This window comes from Saccostrea echinata, unplaced genomic scaffold (assembly GCF_033153115.1).
Source record: "Saccostrea echinata isolate AGI-Se365-2 ecotype Australia unplaced genomic scaffold, CSIRO_AGI_Sech_v1 ptg000012l, whole genome shotgun sequence".
Lineage (NCBI taxonomy): Eukaryota > Metazoa > Mollusca > Bivalvia > Ostreida > Ostreidae > Saccostrea > Saccostrea echinata.
The window spans coordinates 12,632,501-12,652,906 of record NW_026889761.1 but is presented as its reverse complement, the minus strand read 5'-3'; the positions used below and the strand labels follow the sequence as shown (position 1 = coordinate 12,652,906).

The window sequence follows — 20,406 nt, the reverse complement described above, 5'->3', positions numbered from 1 at the left end:
CGATACATGTATTACTTAACTATTACTTAAGCATTGCTAATGGACAGGGAACATAAATAACATTATTAGAAACAAAAGCTTTAAGAATTTGTATCGGGAGAAAACCTTTTCGAACACGCATAGCTTTAATATCTTGTTTATTTCTTGTATCACTGGTAAGTTTATTGTGCTTTTGTTGAAAACCTTTGGATTTTATTGAAAACTTAAATGAGATAAAAGTGCAATGCTTCTTAGAAATGAAATGGTTTTTAAATTGTTATTACCATTCATTGCATTTCATACAGAATTCAAATTAATTTCAATGCATAATTACCATGGAATTTTTTTTGGCACTCTCACCCCCATTTATTAACCCACTTGCACATTAAATTAATATGGAGATTGCTTCACAGAAACTAATTTCATGAGCTAAACATCAATTGAATGTCATGATATATGAAATAACAAAATCCCATTCACATTGTCATCTCTCGACGTTGTATTTCATTTTCAAATAACTTATCAAACCAGTCAAATTAGATAGTTTTGATCGTAATAAACATGAAAAAAATATATATATTGTTTTGTTAATAGTATCATGAAGTTTTCAATTTTGTTGTCTTTATGGAGTAGTAAATCACTTAAAGTAATATTTTTGACATTGGATCCAACTCTTTTGGAAATGGTTCTGTATATACACTGTACATAAATGCAAGTTCCTCCATAGATATAATATGGTCACAACTGACAAACACATGCAGTGTAGTGTCAGTTTCCTGAGTACAAAACTAATAAAAGTATATTGTTCTTTTTTAATTGCTTAAGGGCCTACATGGAGGATCGTTTGGGGGAATTCGGTATTGTAAACACTGTACAGAAGAATCAGTTGTAGTCTTAAAACGAACCTTAAAAACATCTTTTTATAAAATGAATCATAGGATTAAGCGCACACGGTGCAAGGCCGACCAACATCTAAACTGTATTTCGAAAATTATCAAAGAACCAGAAATACTGGTGATCAATAAGGTGTACGAAACATACTGTTTAAGAAATAAAATATGAAGATAACGAACAGTATTCAATCTCGAAAGTCCAATGAAACGATACAAATTTGGAGCAGAGCAAACACGGACCTCAACATTTAGAGGTGGAATCAGGTGCCATGGAGGAGTGAGCATCCCCTGCCGACCGGTTACACCCGCTGTGTGCTCCTTGTCATGATCGGGAAAAAAACCCTGGAAAAATCCGTAGACAGTTCAGTATATAAGCAATGGCCTAACAATTAGTATGAAAAACGTCAGTCAGCATTTGACTCAATAATAGGTTGTATATATGTCTGACAAGGTCATTGTATCGACCATAAAACTTGCGAAATGATGAGTTGATATCCTTGTTTCATCAACTTGTTTGTCAATAGCTTGCCTCGTTTTAGAAATTGTCCATACGTAGAGCATGCTCTTGCGTATAATAGTCCGTAATTTTGCATATTTTTATATGTAAGCCAACAAGATTTTGTACTTTTTCAAATGTTTATTAAATCAACAGTCATCTTCTTTAATTCTGAAATCTCAACAGAGTACACCAATGTACACTTAATATACATAAGTCTTTATATTGTTTCAAAATATTGCTAAAGTCCAAACAAAACTTGTAAAATTGAGATAAGATTGTATATTGTTTTACGTCCCATTGGAGAATTTTTCACTCATATAGAGACGTCACCTTATACCGGTGAAGGGCTTCAAATTTTGACCTTTACTCGGCACTCAGGGCCATTGAGCAGTGAGGGATCTTTATCGTGCCAACGCCTGCCGTGACACGGGGCCTCGGTTTTTAAGGTCTCATCCGAAGGACCCGCAACTTTCACTTCAAAGTGCCGAGCGCATGGCGAAGGAACAGTTGCTACCCATTTTTTATCGACTTAGGTCAGTCGCGGCCGAGATTCGAACTCACGACCTCCCGATCACGGAGCGAGCGCTCTACCGACTGAGCTACCGTGAACGGTAATTGAGATAAGAACCAAAAAGTCCAAAAAGATATGAAGAGTTGAAATAATTAGAAGTTCAAGAAGAGCAAAGAAAGAAAAGCCCAAAGAGTGTTTTTTCCAGCAAACAGGGTAGTATATGCTCAGAATATATTGATGCCCCTAGGATTAAAAGTTTTGATTGACAGCGTTACCATTGCCTTGACACCAACCCTTGTTCGTAGTTCTGTCCGTTAACCAATAAACCCAAACATGGCACATCCCTCCAATCAAGATATACCCATGATTCTAATATTTATGGGCAAAGCAAACAAACGTATGACTTTGATGAATTTCCTCCTTAGAAAGGGAACTCTGCGAATATAAGTTGGATTACCACTTGCAGAATTAAATCGAAGTTGCAATATGTGGCGTTTTGTTTCAATGCAATACGATTGATGCGATGATCATGATTAAAATTAATGTGTGTTCTGCCCATTTATCTAAATCTAATTAAAATTAGATGTTCCGAATCCGCTACCGCTTCTCAAACGTTTGAGTAGCGGTAGCGATTTCGGAACATCTAATTTTAATTTGGTTAGTGACCAACTTTTCTCAGTAGTTCCATCAAATATATAACGTGGAACTGCCCATTTATTGCACATTTGATTTTGATAGGTAAATTATGTTATATTTTAGGAATGAAATAAAAATTAAGTCTGAATAAGATGTTTTGTAATGAAATCAGTGTTTTCAAAAAGACAAGGTCTTTAATTTTAATGTTGAAAGATCGCAATACATCTCAACTTAACGTAGTGTTAATTTGCTTTGTCCAAGATACTGTTAGATTCCTATTATCATGATTTGAATGTACGATTAGATGAAATATGAATATGACTCTGCGGTGTCTTTTATTTGGAGTTCAAAGGGATATATCGAATCAACTTATCATGGAAATGAATATTATTAATTACAGATAAAACGTCGTCGATATATATAAATGTCGAATTGAATACCACAGCAAGAGTCTTCTTCATTTTTTTTATATAAATCCTGCTTCAGATACATGCCAAAATAGGTCTGCTTAAAACGGGGCGCAATTAGTACCCATGCGAATTCCGACAAATTGTTGGAAGACTTGATATCTTCAAAAACTATACATAGATATTGTCAATTAGAAATTCAAGCACCTTTTAAATATCAACTTCGGAGTACTTGTTTCTTAACAAAATAATTTTGTAAATGACCAATGACAAGATATGCAAATTTACGAGTTCCGTTTTCATTGAAAAAAGCAGTCTACAATGACAGAAAATCCGGACTTTAATTTATCATGGGGAATGGTATAAAGAGTTCAAAAGCCGTACGTTTTGATGTTATTGATTTTGGAAAAAAATTGATTTTGAATTTTCTAAAAGATCCTTGGAGTTTTGAAGCATCCACATCTGATTTACACTACTTCTAGAATATACTGCAGCACAGTATGTACTCCTAAAGTTTCTCCTTCGCTCACTCAGCTGTTTTATATTTAGATGAGTAGTAAAGAAAAGTAGAACATTTACTAGAACTCTCTAGCTTTGTTTGTAAGGATTTTTATGTAGTTATGGAATCCAGTATAGGTATGGACATTCAAATTCAATTTGATGGTTGGAGATATTAAAAATATTTAAAACTAACGTATGACTTTGAAGAATTTCCTCCTTTGAAAGGAAACTCTGCGTATATAAGTTGGACTACCACTTGCAGAATTAATTCCAAGTAGCGATATGTGGAGTTTTGATACAATGCAATACGATTGATGCGATGATCATGATTAAAATTAATCATGTTGATCGTAGAAAAATGTTGACATTGTCACATACCATAGATTTTTCTACGATCAACAAGAATGGTACTACATGTACTCACTGAAAGATCTGATAAGATTTGATATGATCATCACGATCTGCGCATGATTAAGCCCATGATTTGTTGCAAATGTGATAGTGGGAAAACGTACGTAGTCCTTAGAAAAAAAAATAGTGAACAAACAACTATCAAGTAGAACAGCTCAGACATGAGCCTATGTTTAGTTAGCAGAAATGGACATTTTGTGAAGAATTATTTTTTATGCCCGAAATTTTCATGGAAAACTAAAGTTTTGAATCTCTTTGCAGTACTGTGAATTATAGGGAAAGGGCTTTGGGGGTTATTTAGTATACTATAGTAGCTTTTGATAATGAATTAATATTGCATAAAGATGAATAAGTAGATACACAATTGTCGAAGTTCAGACAAAATAAACATGTTATTGTAAAAGATTTTCTGACTTAATGAAAAAAAATCCTTCGGGATTGAATTGATCAGATTATATACATGTACCAGGGGAGATTGGAAGTAACTAATGTTAGACATACATAACATCTGTGAACAAGACAGTGAAATATGGATGGTCCTCAAATTAGGTAACATCCTTTTTCTTCAAGCGATTGTCCATTTTGCAATGGAAAATCAATAGCTATAGCAATTTCTGAAAAAGAAAAACATATTTATTTAATAATTGATTTATGACATTTGATCAGAATCAGAGGTCTACTGATTAACACTTTGTCACAAACCTATAATCTCTCGCCCGCACAGTCTATGACGTCGTGAAACGTAATAAATTGAGAAATATTCTCCTCTGTTATTATAAATATGCTTTTGGGAACGGAATAATAAACGGAGTTTATTGTTTGTCAGATTTGTGTGAATACCAATTACGTGGTTTGTCCATTTCCAGGATTTTTTTTTTAATTTGACAAGAACCACTGACGTCTGATAAATGGAAACAAACCATTGTCAGCAACCTCATTATCTTGTTAATTAGGAAAGCAGTTAGTTTTGGAAATACCTACATACATATGCTAATTACAAGCAATAGTTCTATCCTTTATGATCTGCGACAATCAAGAAATGCAACTCTCTCTCTCTCTCTCTCTCTCTCTCTCTCTAAGTTCTTATTTCACTTTTTTTGGTCCAAATGAGGTACAAAAATTTATACTTAAGCTAATTCAAAGCAGCATCAAAAGAAAATAAAAAAAATCAAATTTCACATTAAACAGAACTCCAATATTTGAAATAACATTGTTATAACTATTTTTCATGTCAAATGGTACGATAAGCACCAATCTATATAATTGTCAGCGGAGAAAAAAAGGGGCTACATATATATAATCCAATCTTTCTGCAAATGAAATAGCATTCAAGCATTCAATGTAAAGAGTGTAAAAAACCATCAAAATTCCACTTTTGCAATGTCATTAAATAATGAATTAAAAATAATATTAACAAAAAATGATAAATTATATTATGTAATGCAAGTCGTTAAAATAAATACAGAAGCTCTGTGAAATCACATGCAGTTGCTGTAAAACTTTCATATTGAGGAACGGGACCGCTTTTAAAAAATCTGCAAAAAATATGCAAAATGTTTACTTGTAATGCTATGGACAATCAAAGATTCCTTGTTCTGCTATGTACAAATGACAAATTTTAAAAGATGTCAGATATCAACATTTAATCATCTGAAAATAATAAAAAAAAAACAAGTGTGTCATCCTCTTCTTTTTAGTTATTAGAATATATTATATTTTCATGTATATTAGTTGAATCTGATTCGTCGAGAAACTTTTGTTAAAAAACACTATTACCCGCTGAATAATGAAGCCACGCCCTCCAGCGTAGCAACAGTTAACATTGCTTGACGACGGGTGATATTCCAAAAAATATTGACTGCGCAGAATTTATGCGCGCAAAGTTCACTGTAATATATGTTTTTGCATAAAACATTCAGTATAATAATATAATAAATACTGCATGTAGTTGAGTGTAAGATTGAAAATTTTCACCCATCGAAAACCATTGTCAGAAAATGGTTTTATATTGAAAATTTTTACCCCAAGAAAACCCGAGGTTGAGGATGGTTTTCGAGGGAAAATTTTCAATGTTACACTCAACTACATGCAATATTTATATACTGCTTCCTGTCTTTGTTGCCATTCTTAGGATGTGGGGCGGAGAGCGGGGCTTCTGGTTTTAACCTTCAATAATTATAGACTATTTTTGAAGATTGCAGGTATTAATTCTCTTTTTGAAGTTAATTCAAGTTAAAAGGGTTTGTTTTACATTTGCACATCTGATTCAAGAGTAATATTTCTCTCCGATTTTTCATAACTGCCCCTCAATAATGAATGTTTGCTAAAAGCTCCTTTAAATATCACTTTCATCTAATACACAAGCTGCCAGATAAACCAATTATTAGAATATAGATATCCGCACATGGTACCAAAATAAGCTAAAAAAAAAAATTCTGTTCATTAACTTCCATTAAAATCAGGAGAATAATTCTTCCCAGCTGCACAACAAGAATGATAGCTCTTTGTTATGGATGATGCACGTATAATACATAACTATTACCCGATTTACTACAAATGGATAGAGACTAAACACTAGAATTTATAATAAACTCTATCTTTAATGAAAAACATTTCGAACACACTGTTGTCTTTATTTATTGCCTTCAGTCCCAGCCTTGTCCTTGTACAAGTATATAGCTGCAGGATTTATTCTCCTTTTGTTGAAAACCCTGATTTTCATGGAAAATTTAAAAGACGTCGGGATGTATTCTTCACACGCTTCTCTAAATTTAGAAATGTAAATGAAATAAATAATTGGATTTACTGCACATTTTACAAAACCGATCCATATCAAAATGGTACTTCGAACACACTCGTAAGAACCGGTGATATTGCTAATCATTAGATTAATGCCATAGGGTGTCCAGCAAATTGTTAAGGCAATAAACAATATCAGTATTGTTTTGAAAGATCTAGTCTTAAAATGAATATCTATATGTGAATTTTTCTTCCTATGAATTATGGGTAATCCTAGTTTTCCATTGCTGATAGTAACGCTAACATGAGAATCCAACTCAGGGCAGTTCCGAATGCGCAATGCATCTCTTCGTACTTTATGAATAATCCCAAAGTAGGAAAAACCCATGGCAATGATGGGAAAGAAATTAATAAAACAAATTTTCAATATCAAATAAATCAATTCAAAATTGCTACTATGAATTCCATAGATGCATTGCGAGTGCCTTGGGTAAAATTTGTATTTACCCCAACCAATCAGCGGCGGAAACGTCAAAAGAATCGATAATCCCCATGACAAAACTGTCAGAATCTTGGCATGCGCAGTGGTGAGTTTGTCACGACGTTTGACAATGATTCGGTAACGATCCATGCTAATAGTAAGAAGAGTCAAAATTCCAGTTGACACAAATGTTTCCTGGAGAAAGGCAAATATCTGACACGGGACGGTGTCAATGATCTTGTCCTCCGAGAATAGCATCAGTATTTTAGGAGGCATGCAGACTGCTGATAAAAAAATATCTGTCAATGCCATATTGGCCAGCAAGATATTGATAGCTGATCTCATGGCGGGATTTTTGTAAACAATTAAGCAGACGATTAAATTTCCCACACATCCGATAACGATCACGAAAACCAGGAGAATGGTCAAAGTAGCCTTAAGAACCAAGGGAAGCGACTCCTCTTGACCTTGAAACGTCAAAGCAGTATAATTTAGGTCAATGATGACGTCACTTAAGATAGTGGAAGTGCGTCCAGCATTCATCCGTCAAGTGCAGTTGATGCAACTCTCGGTGTTTTTGTTGGTTACCAGGTTCTGATAAATATTAGGTCTTCATTTTTATATTTTTCTGTCAAAATAAAGGAGATTAGTAATCAGGCTGTTCGATTTGTTTTCTGGTAAAACATTTGTAAATGCGTGTATATGTTAATTTAACACAATAATCATATCGTATTATTGGATATTCAAACTAACAATCCTTATTTGTCAAGAAACAGTGTTCAATTTGTATTATAATATTATCATCATACTAAAAATATCGCCAATAGAATGCATTAGAAGTAGAAATGAATGAAAGTATATCGGATACATGTAGTTTTTTTTCTTCCTTTTTTCATCATTCAACAATTAAAAAAATGAAGGTTAATATCTAAGAAAAAATGAGTGGATTCAATCATATATATCTTACCATAACCTTTCCTTTTCAAACTCAAAAGAAAGTACTTGTATATGCTTTCAAACGACCTGATGCTAGCTGCTGAAAAATTTTGCTTTATACTATTTATTTTAACTCTTAAAACGATCTTGATGTTGCTTTCTTCTAAAGAACAAAGCAAACAAACAAACAAAAGAAAAAAAAAAGAAAAAAAAGAAAGAAAGAAAACAAACAAACACACAAAAAAGAATTTGCTTCTTTGATTGACAGAATTATGTGTACAAACTTAACAAGTTTTCCTTTTGGGTAAAATTTCCTCTTTTACATGAATAGCAACAAAAATAATAATTCGGGATGATTTAAATGCATCCTCGATTCATTTTAAACACAAACTAAACTCCTGCAAATAATAAATATGAACAAAATAATTATTGACAATGTAAAGAGAATATTGTTGTTTTTTTTTTATTTGGAAACAATGCTTGTAATTCAAATAAAGATCACCCTTTCTGTGGTCTCTATGAAAGTATGGAAATACATGAAAATACACTGGATGAAGAGAGTATTCACTTGTTTTACATGTACTAATGTATAATTCCTTAATTAGAAAGAGAACATATACATTGTATTAGGCTTTTAGCCTGCTGTTCAATCGTATTCAATTTTGATTGTGATATTTATTAAATTAAATATTCTGGATTAATTTTTTTTAATATATTTTTTTTTTGTAAAATGACAACAATCCTTACCCATTATACATGTATTCTTTAAAACGTTAACTTATTTCAAAACATACTGATGTCACTGGTTCCTTAATACGAAACAGGGTTCTAGGAAATGCAATGAATATTTCTAATAATGAACACTGAAGATTACAATGCATATTAAAAATACCGTCGTTAATAAGGATTCTTAAAATCTAAGACGGATCTTACCTGCTTTAGAAATTCTTTAAATATTCCGCTATCACATTACACTTTGGATGTGTGTCTTACCTCAGTTTCTTTACAGCTGTTAGAATCAGTCACGTATTAATTCCACTGTCATTCCACGCAAGGAGACAATCTCCAGATCAAGTGCTGAGTAAATACCGAGAGTATTGATGTATCATCTATTGGACAGAATATGACGGTTATAAACACAGCCTCATGCACGGAATTACCTTCAACAGGTGCCCTAGCCAGCTAATTATGACCGGTGTTTATCTCGAATGCACCTGAAATACATAGACCGATATAGAAATGAGAGATAATGTCTGAATAATTACATCATATTTTGGACAATGTATATATATTATCAAATACTCCCTCGTCTTAAATGAAAAATGAATGCAAAGGTCTTGTAATTCTCCAAGACCCTTGGCACAGCTGCAGGATAGCATTTGATCATGTGACACACTTTAAGAGCCTTTGCAATTGCATTCAATTTTCATAAATGCATCATATGGTGGCATATTTTTACCCCTTCACAGTCTCATAGCAACAGTTTTACAGTGGGGGGGGGGGCAACTTCCCCAAAAAATCTTAACCCCCCCCCCAAAAAAAACTAATTCAGAGAATTTGTGTCCCCCGCTTAAGAAAAAATGAAGGAAGTGGAAAAACTGGAAAAATTTTGGAGATGGAGAAAGAAAAAAGGTCATCCTTGACCTTTCAGCTTTTGTCCTTAAAATCAATAGAGGTCTTTTTAAAGTTAAAGAAATTCATGACCGAAAGTTTCAATGCAAAAGCTTACAGAAAAACTAAAATTACATCTGAAAACTATATATGCAAGAGATATTTCTGATCTTGACCTTTGGATCTTTGGGTTTTTTGAAGGTCATAGGGAGGTGTGATATAAAATTTCAATGCAAAATCTCAGTCTTTTTAAGATATCGTTTGGCAAAAAGTTTTACACAGTCAGAATGTATCAATTTATGACCTTGACCTCTGACCTTTTGACCTCAAAATCGATAGGGTTCTTCCTTTATACAATAGGGAGCTATGATATTAAATTTCATTACAAAAGCTCAAAGCTTCTTGAGATATCATCATCGAAGAAAGCCCAAGTAAAACTAAAGCTATCATCCAGAAAATGTTATTTGCAATGTACAAATTTATGACCTTTGATCTTATGACCTTAAAATGACAAGGGGTCTTCTTTAGGCCATTAGGAGTTGTGATATAAAAAATTTCATTGCCAAAACTCAAAGACTTTTGAAGATATTGCCCGGAAACGAAAGTGTTACAAACAAACAAAATGAATAAATTTATGACTTAGACATTTGACATTTTGACTTCAAAATCAATGGGGTCTTCTTTAGGCCACTGGGAGTAGTGGTATAAAATTTCATTGCAAAGCTCAAAGGTTTCTTGGTATATCATCTGGAAATGAAAGTGTTATGTACACACAAACAGAATGTTTGAATATATGACTTTGACCTAAGAAACAATAGGAGTTTTCTTAAGGCCATAGGGAGTTATTGTATAAAATATCATTGCAAAAGTTCAAAGGCCTCTTGAGATATCGCCGGAAACGAAAGTGTTACACAAAGAATGTTTGAATTTATCACCTTTGACTTTTTGAACTCAAAATCAATAGGGATCTTCTTTAGGCCATGAGATGTGATATAAAAAAATCAGTACAAGAGCTCAAACACTTAAAGATATTCCCGGAAACGAATGTTTTACAAACAGAATCAATAAATTTATGATCTTTGACCTTTTGACCTCGAAACCAATAGGTAATTTCTTTAGGCCAAAGCGAGTTGTGATATAAAATTTCATTGCAAAAGCTCAAAGGTTTCTCGAGATATCGCCCAGAACACAAACAGAATGTATCAATTTATGACCTTGACCTTTGAACTTTTGACCTAAAAATCAAATCTTCTTTAGGTCATACAAGGTTGTGATATAAAATCTCCTTGCAAAAGCTCAAAGGCTTCTTGAGATATCGTCCAAAAGTGTTACACACACAGAAATACAGCTGGACAGACAGATGGGCGGACGGATAGACAGACCCAGAATATCATAACCCACTTTCAATGAAGGCGGGGGACAAAAAATCTATTATGTCTTAACTATTTCGGTGGTGGGATGGACCTTTCTCTTACTTTTTTTGGTACTTTTTTGGAAATCATGGAAGTTTTGAATTTGCCAGTGCTCGACCTTACAGCAACAAAACGGGAGGAAAGAGGTGGGGTGAACCAGCATCGAGTTGAAAATTAACTGTAGCAAAATTAGGAGAAAGTGGGGGTGGGATGGAGTAGGGGGCACTGCTTTCTACGGGCCTGCTAAATGCAAGATAAATTAGCATGCAAAGATATACGTCAACATGCAAGAAAATTATGTCTGCGTGAAAGAAAATTATATTGACATGCAAGCTACCAATCTTTTTAGAGAATCTGGTTTAAATATGGGTGAATTTACTCATAAACGGCAGTATCTGAGATCAAACATGTAAGATGCAGTATACTTATGTTGACACGCGACTTATTTACGTCGAAAGGAAACTTATTTATGTCATCATGCAAATCATATTAACATGCTATTTATGTCAACATATGCGAAATAATTATGTTGATATGCGACTTATTTATGCCAACATAATTATGTAGACACGCGACTTATTTATGAAGACATGCAACTTATTTGCGAGATAGTTATGTAGACAAGCCAGTCAATTATGTCAACATGTGAGATAGTTACTAATATGTTGTCATGCGACTTATAATCTTTGCATATTGACATAAATATAACATAGTTAACTTGCATGTCAGTAAACATTTCATAAATAACTCGCATGTTGACAAAAATAAGTCGAATGTCAACATAATTAACTCGCGTATCAACATAGATAAATGGCATGTCTACATAATTATCACGCATTTTGACATAAATAAGTCGCATGTCAACATGATTATGTTGCATATTGCACGTACGTTGTCAGGTACTGGTGTTAGTAAGTAAACTCATCCATAATATCAGCTAGATTCTCTTAAAAGATTAGGAACTTGCATGTCAACATAATTATCTTGCTGATGACACACTTTTGCATGTTGACAATTTATTTTGCATGTAGGAGGCAGAAATATGTCATCTCCCGTTTTGAGTGAAAAGAGAATAGGCCTTGTAATTATCAACTAGTAAGGCATTGGGTATTTTTTTCGCCCATTACATAACTTACACGACGAATTTGGTGTTTTGATCACTCCTGAAATTTAAAACTGAAACTTTCAATATTGCCGAATTGAACACATACAAAAGTTCTAGTTTATTGATCCTTTATATGAATAAAACTTCAGCATGTTCTGAAAAGATCTTCCTAAACTTTCCATAGTCTTTCCTCATTATGACAAACGTTGCATTAATCACTGTTAATCAAAAAGCGTCCTTGCCCAGTTTGTCAGAGAGTGAGGGGGATTTGACAGGCAATTAATGATGTATAACTGCAAATTATGAATTTATTGTAAATCCATAACCCAAACTCACTGAGAATTAGATATTGTAAGATGAACAGGACTCCACAGAACTCTTAATCTGGCCTAAAACTTGACAAATAAAAAAACTAAAGCTTGCAATATAGCTGTATTCCTCGACTATGAATAAACACAGTCCTATTTCGTTGAGTCTTTGAAGAGAACTATTACTGCTGCCTGTCTATGAAAGAAGCCAGCTTAGCTTGCTTAATCTTTTCTTATGTCATTACTGCCTCAACTTGTTTTGCTGACATTTTTCCTGTTAACTTTTCATAACAACTAGAACAACAGTGCCCATACCTACTGGGGAAAAGTTACTTTTATAAAACTAAAAAAAGAATTGTCTCCCCTAACAAAAAGTCAGAATTCAAAAAAATTCATATTCTGTCTACTTGCAAATCTAGCTTATAAGTTTCCCATCAATTATGCAATCTTGACACTTGATAATAACTAATCCACAGGAATGGTAGTATTAAAATGTTGTCCTAGAAATACAACGTAACAAAGCCTGCCCCCAAACCAGTTTCCAATCATTTGTATACCATTTCCAAGGATTCAAAATGAAAAGCATATCATTAGGGATGACATGTACAGGCATATTAATAAATGCCACAAAGTAATATGACTAATATATAAACAAATCACTCATCTAAAGCAAAAATGTAAAACAAAAGATTTACTTTGCAATTCAAGTTTTTATTTTCAGATTGGTGTATATATTGGGACATTTACAAAAGCATAAATAAAATTCAATAACAACTCCACAAAATTTGATCACGTTCATTCGGCATAAATCAACCACCTCATGCAAGTATTCCTTCATGATAAGTTTTCAGACATTCCTCAATGATGAAAAATACTGTAAATATAAAATATTCAAAGAATTTCTAAGCCAGACTTTGCCAACAAAATTTTTTGGCATGGCCCCATATAATCATTAACATAAAGATATCAAAAATAGCACACAATATTGGTTTTTACTGCCAGTATCTGACACTGTGAAACTTGAGTCATAAGTTATGAAATCCAATATTGCAACTCGATTCATGTGTCTACATTAACATGAAGATTTGTTGATGAGGTTGATGAATTCTGAACACATTTAATCTTGGTGACAACCATTATGAGATGGTGTGGGCCAGCGTTGTTATTAATTGTCTAATTAGGATTATCTATGCATTAATCTGGATTAATCTTCATCCCAATCTTTGTTCTCCTTAGGTTTGGGACCACCTGCAGCTTTAGCCATAATGATCTGAAAAAAACACACACAAAATCTTAATTCATGCAAAGATTTGAACATACATGTATGTCAAACAGATTGGACACAAGTTCCAAAAACTTAGGTAGTATCCTCATAAAATGTATGTAAAATAAAATGGATTTTCCTGATGAAAAGCTTGATCTAGATGAATGTATATCTAGACTAATGCTCAATGATCAGAAATTTTACATGCTGACAATATTGCAATCATTCTATCAAAACAATGAAAATTACATATTTCTTTATCACACCATTTATATTTTCACAATTGCAGTAACAAGTTAAAATACTAATTAAATTCATGACTTACCTGGTCCACTTTGAGAACAGTACAAGCAGCTGTTGTGGCGTACTTCAGTCCCCAGTATTTATTGATGTACAGATCTTGAATTCCAGTTTCCAGTGCATCCCTCACTCCTACTGGCACTGACTGAAATTAAAGATAACATTTACAGTCCAATATTTAAAAGAAGACAGTGTACATTGTCTTAGCCCCTGCTGTCTATAAATGTTTCCTCTGTATAATATGCCATTATTCTTTTAAGACACCACTCCCTCAGCACCACTTCTCCATAAGTATACACAAACGTCTCCTTAGGAGTGAAAATTTCTTGCAAAGGATGTAAAACAACAATCAATCAACAATCCTTAAGCACCCCAGGCACCAGGAGTAGCTGTATTTGTCACAGGCTTCCAGTAATAAGAATCTTCTGAACTAAGTATTTTTCAATCTATTTCTTCATAATGATATGATACAAATGCTTTTAGGAAGTAAAATGTTCAACATACCTCCACATCTACTCCAACACTCTTCTTTCCTTCTTGATGAGCTGCATAAAGTTTGGACAGAACTTCTGTGCCCTGTGGAAAAAGATGTACATGTAATATGTTCTGAAGGTATATTTACTACTACTGCAAATAAATCTATGTTAAAAAGGAAGATATGATATTTTAGAGATTTTTTTTTCCAAGTCCATTCAAGGTGACCTTAGAAGTAATTCAATGCTCTACCTTAGCTCCTGCATTCTCTGCCAAGGCCTTGGGAATGACTTCTAGTGCCTCAGCAAATTTCACAATGGAATATTGCTCAAGTCCTGGACAACTCTGAATAAAAAAAAAATACCAAGGTCATTTTTAAGTTGATCAATTCAAGTTCAATTTGCTTGATAGTCTAGTATAAGAACCAACAGATGAACAACTTACTACTCTGAAAGCACCGATTTGTTTTGATAGACTAGTATAAGAACAACTTACTTCTCCATAAGAACTGATTTGTTTTGATGGACTAGTATAAGAACAACTTACTTCTCCATAAGAACTGATTTGCTTTGATAGACTAGTATAAGAACAACTTACTTCTCCATAAGAATTGATTTGTTTTGATGGACTAGTATAAGAACAACTTACTTCTCCATAAGAACTGATTTGCTTTGATAGACTAGTATAAGAACAACTTACTTCTCCATAAGAACTGATTTGTTTAGCAAGTTCTATTTCTGTGGCACCTGCCCCCGGAACCATTCTGGAATCCTGAAACAATCATTTTCTAACAGTTTATGGGAACATCAAAATATTTTCTCTGATCCAACATTATACTCAATTTTATTAAAAGCATAAAAAATCAAACTATATTTTCATCTTCAGGTTCACATACAATTGTGTTGAATTCAAATGTATCTAAACTTGCAAATGGATGTATGCAAATCCAGAAAGTGCTAAAAATGAAATTTGGAAACTGTGCATTTTCTCTTGCGATTATATATACTGTGTAACATCAACTTTTCACTACCTATTGATCTATATATAGGTTCTCCAAGAAAACAACTACCTGACACTTTTGATATAGACTGTATTTACTGACTGCTAATAAAATCTGAGGTCCTTACCTTGGTTAGAGCTTTGAATGTGTTGACCCCGTCATCTATAGCTCTCTCTATATCATCAATGACATTGTCAGTCGATCCTCGAATAACAATGGTGGCTACGGCACTTTCCTCTGCATCTGTAATTAACCAAGACAAAATTATTTATCTTGCTCTTTTGCTTTATATCTAGGCTATGATTAATGCAATACTTTAGGCAAAATCAGATTATGTGCTGTCCAGACATGGATCAAATTTAAACAAGAAATCTGAGAATCAAATTTATGACTTCTCTGTAATTGAAATGCTTAAGGGAATACAGTATATATTGTTTGTATTATCCTTCCAACAAATTCATCAAATTTGCTTGTAATTACATGTTAAAGGATTCCATCTTTTTTTTTATGGATTGCATCTTGCTTCTTCAGTGAAATTTATTCCCCATGAAAATACAGAGCTATAACCTTATCTTGTGAACTTACCTTGCTTAAAAATAATAACAGAGGTGTCCCCTATCTCATCTACATAGACTTTGTCACAGTAACCTGCCTCATCTGCAGTGGGTGGGGTCTGAAAATGTCAAAATAAAGTTTAACATACCTCTAAAAGAAGTCCATTAAAAATCATTTCCTTTAAAAATCTGATTCCCTATCAACCATACTAGCCTTCAACAGAAGGGGGGGGGGGCATAAATTGAACAAATCTGAATCAGAAACACACACATTTAAGTATGCTTGCGTTTGTCATTTGATAATTATGGCCCTTTAGCTCTCAGCAAGACTTTTTTTCTATATAACTGTATTTGCTAAAAGTTAAAACTTTGACCCCTTCCATGGCTCCATTTTAGCTCATACTGCCATGAATTAAACAAACCCAAATCTAACATGTATGTATACAGTGATGTTTGCACACTGATTTAATGATTTATGACTCTGCTGGTCATGAAGAAAGGCTTTTAAAAAGATTTTCTTCCGAAGTGTTGCTAGGTATAAAACTTTGACACCCTTTTCTTCTTATCCTAACCTAGCCCTGGTGTCATAATTTGACCAAAATTGAATCTCCACAAATCATGTAGCTTTCACATGTGTCTTCTCTTGTCCAGTAGTCTTGATATTTAAGATTTTTAAATAACCCCAGCCTATTTTCACCTCATACTTCTTCATAATCTTCCTATAAACTTGAATTATTTTTAAACCAAAGATGCTTTATTGCAAATTTGGTTGAAAATGGCTAAAAGCTTCTAGTGTTTTTTCAAAAGAAAAGTGACTTACAATTCTAGGTAGTGGAGTGGCCCCCACTGAGCGACACAGGCGTCGTAGATCCCACTTGGACATCAGACGGACCACAAGGAGTTTATATTTATTACAGAAATGCTGGGCCAGTTCTCCAACCTTACCCCCGGCCACCACCACTGTACAACCAGAATCTGCGATGGCCTTAATTTGCTGCAGAAAGATGTTTCTAGGTTAACTAATATGTAAACATCCTAAGGACATAGAATACATGAGAAAAATGTCGAAATCTGTTCAAATTGCTTTATCCAACATATTCCTTTAAAACCATCTTTCTTCTACATGGTCCTATGGATGTCTTAAAGGAACTTTTTCTGTGTTGACTGTAATCAGAGGGAAATGTTACTTTCACTTTACGATTTCTGTTTATTCTTCTTACATTGTTTAATTGTTCTAATACTCTGACCCCTGATAATCAGCTACTGACCTCCTCTACTTGGTTTTCTTCTCCTTTACTGAAATTCATCAGTTCATCTGCTGATTTGATTATTATTGTTCCCTGCAATGAGACAACATTTCTTAATTATTTTCCATAACAGCGCTTTTGTTGACAATCAGTACTTTTGCTCAGTTTTTTTGAAGATTGCCCATATCTTCCTTTGGTATTTTAATTTCTAGAATGTAAGGGTGCATGCACTTAAAAATCAAACTGCAAGTGCAATAAAATAAATTAAAAGTATTTTTTTCTCTAACCTACAACATTCAAAATTCAAATGTACAATTTACAAGTGTTTCCTACTCCTTATTTTGTCAGAGGATGCAAGGAAATAACAATCAAGAATACATTCAAATACTGTAAAACGACTTTTATTTGCGTTTGAGAAATATCCGCAAGTTTCACAACTTTGTTTTATTTGAGAATATTTCTCGCCCAAACTATTTATTTTGTTGTGTATATGTGTAAAATATTTCCTCATTTGCAAAAATAAGTACTTGTGGATTAATTTTAAACTGACAAATCACAAATAAAAGTCATTACGAATCAGTGTTTTCCCTTTATTCCAAAGTAAAGGGTTAGATATCAGTTGTAACAGCTAGGCTTTGGGTTGAAGTTTATGAAAAATCTCTGTGGACCTTACTACATTTAAATTTCAATTTTTTTATTACAAAGTGGCGTTTTTATCAATTGAAGCGGTCAATTTGGCCGGTTCTTCGGGAAAACACTGCGAATATTAGTTGGTTCACAGTATCCTGAATGACTGAAATGTCATCTATTAAATCTCACCTTAGTCTCTGTTTGTAGGACATCCAAGGGACATGAATACACAGCAATTTTACATTTGTCAGCCTTGGTTAACTCCCCTTCTACATCCCTTTTAAACACCATACCCTGTATTACTTCTGATTGGTGAACTCCTGACCCCTGTAATATCCAATCATCACGCTAAGTTACTGTTTTCTCATGCATGATCCTAAGTTATACACATTTTGCTTCACAGAACACATGGAATTTAATATATAATAATTAAATGATCTTACCAGGATTTTAGATACTCTAACATTGTCTACATTAAATGCCAACTTCTTTGAAAGGACAGACACTAAAACAAAATAAAACATTTCAATTATGGCTATTCTTACATTCAGATACATTTACATGTACAGGAAGAGTACAAATGACAGTAAAAGTTAAATTCATAGACCTTTTAAAAATGAATATTCTTCTCCCTAAGTCATATATGTATGTGTCAAAATAACAGAATCTACTTTCAGAGGATATACATGTGTCATAAAAATATTTGCCAACATCAAGACTCATTTCCTACAAAAACGTGTCACTTGCATAGTCCTGCATGAACTTGTTCGAGTCTCTACAGACAGACAGGCAAATTATTAGAACATACTCTCTTTCATTTCTTCTACACATACTATTAATTGTTAGTGTAAACTGGCAGAAATCTACACTTACAGCAAGCATCAGTAATTAGACCAGCAAGGAAGTCCTCATTGCCATACTGCTTACTCATTACAGCCGTTCTAATGGCGGTTGCTACCCCCTCTTTATCTCTCAGGTTCTTCTGCTCGGTACACACCAACCCTACATACAAAAATACACTGGTCAAACAGGTGTAAATTAATGAGGGCCACACTTGTTATAACTACTCACACACAATGATGTCATATAGTACAAACTATATAAATCAACTTTTTATTTATTTTTTTTACTTAGGTTGAATACATCAAGAATAATTGATATACACTCCTTTAAAAGGACATGAAGATGAAAAAAATTGTACCAATGAATTTAAAAGACAATTTTTTTTTGGTCAATAGTTTTGTTATACATATGTAAATGGAAACTTGATGTATTAAGGGTATCCATTACCTGGGAGAATGTCTAGGGCTTTCTTTAGAGCCAGTTCATATCCCTCTGAAACTTCTGTCACCGAGAGTCCCTAATGTAACAGGGAAAAACAGTTGTTCATATAAAAAATGCAAATTACGTAGTTCTCCATGGCATTTAAACACACTGTTTAACAAGTAATTTTTAAAGCCTGATTCTTATTTGTTCTAATTCTTCTAAAGGCTTTTCTAGTAAATAAGCTGTGCTGAAGATAGAGGATTATTATTTTTTTTTTATTACTGAACATTGGTCAACTGCAAAAAATTACCTGAAGTTATAGCATGTTGGAAAATTACATTCAAAAGGGTCTTAACATTAAAATTGTATCTCCACATTAGAATCATAATTCTCTTGATATGTGATAGGGTAATTCTACACCTGTGTTGCAAGATTAGACCAAGGTCAAATTGAATCAGTCATACAAACATCTGTACTTAACTAATAGTTTGAACTTTCATTAAAGATTCATGTAATATTCATTAATGAAACAAAATTTCAATACAAATCTGCAAGACCAACTTCAAAAAATGCTTAGCTGGAAAGTTTCTGTGTCATATTTTGCATAAGAAGTAGTCTTGAATAACATCCTTTAAAAATATGTTAAAAGAAAACCAGTTTGGCTGAAAAAATGTTCTCAGAATAATTGGCAACAACTGATGCTAAAATTTTCTATCGATTGTTGCAGATGCACTGCCTTCCATGATGATTTTTGATAGTCAGTGACTATAGTAACAATTATAGCCTACATTCATTTGTCCACTTCAGTCTTTAGTGTAAGAGTAAGACTATCAAGGTTTGCAACTACTAGCCAAAACATTGTACATGCTACTGGAAGTCTCAAAATAGCATATTCAGAAATATTTTTTTCTGTGTGTAAAACTCAATAAAATCTATACTTTTTACACAAAACAGTTCTCTGTTATACAAAAATTAATGATTCTATTAGCAAAAAGATAAAAATTTTCTATGCTATGCTGTCATATATATAATTTTATTAAGTGTTAAGAATCTTTTACTCTGTATACAATCCTGATTTTACGCTGTATTCCTTCTTGCAAAAAATGGTCTCATGAATTTTCTTACCCTTATCATCCTTAGCAACAGCTCAGAATTTTCTTATCGCCCTTATAAACATTTCAGAATTTTCTAATCAATAACTCAGAATTTTCTTACCATCCTAATTAATCAATATAACTCAGA

At 33.2% G+C, this 20,406-nt stretch overlaps 2 protein-coding genes across 2 annotated transcripts in view; both read right to left on the bottom strand.

Annotated features, from left to right (window-relative positions):
- Positions 1-6,463: 6,463 nt before the first annotated feature.
- Positions 6,464-7,652, bottom strand: LOC133185960 (high-affinity lysophosphatidic acid receptor-like). The gene has a single exon (XM_061321245.1). The coding sequence runs from the start codon at positions 7,598-7,600 to the stop codon at positions 6,470-6,472; it is 1,131 nt and encodes a 376-aa protein (XP_061177229.1). The 5' UTR covers positions 7,601-7,652; the 3' UTR covers positions 6,464-6,469.
- Positions 7,653-13,119: 5,467 nt separating this feature from the next.
- The window catches only part of LOC133185382 (T-complex protein 1 subunit theta-like), a 9,235-nt gene continuing 1,948 nt past the window's right edge, over positions 13,120-20,406 (bottom strand). The window contains exons 4-16 of the mRNA XM_061320545.1: positions 19,189-19,258; positions 18,772-18,900; positions 18,342-18,403; positions 18,088-18,225; positions 17,290-17,361; positions 16,842-17,015; positions 16,053-16,140; positions 15,595-15,710; positions 15,167-15,238; positions 14,720-14,812; positions 14,498-14,569; positions 14,019-14,138; positions 13,120-13,699 (exon numbers count right to left, since the gene is read on the bottom strand). Of these exons, the coding sequence (XP_061176529.1) occupies positions 13,634-13,699; positions 14,019-14,138; positions 14,498-14,569; positions 14,720-14,812; positions 15,167-15,238; positions 15,595-15,710; positions 16,053-16,140; positions 16,842-17,015; positions 17,290-17,361; positions 18,088-18,225; positions 18,342-18,403; positions 18,772-18,900; positions 19,189-19,258 (1,272 nt within the window). The 3' untranslated portion in view covers positions 13,120-13,633. The remainder of the gene's footprint in view (positions 13,700-14,018; positions 14,139-14,497; positions 14,570-14,719; positions 14,813-15,166; positions 15,239-15,594; positions 15,711-16,052; positions 16,141-16,841; positions 17,016-17,289; positions 17,362-18,087; positions 18,226-18,341; positions 18,404-18,771; positions 18,901-19,188; positions 19,259-20,406) is intronic.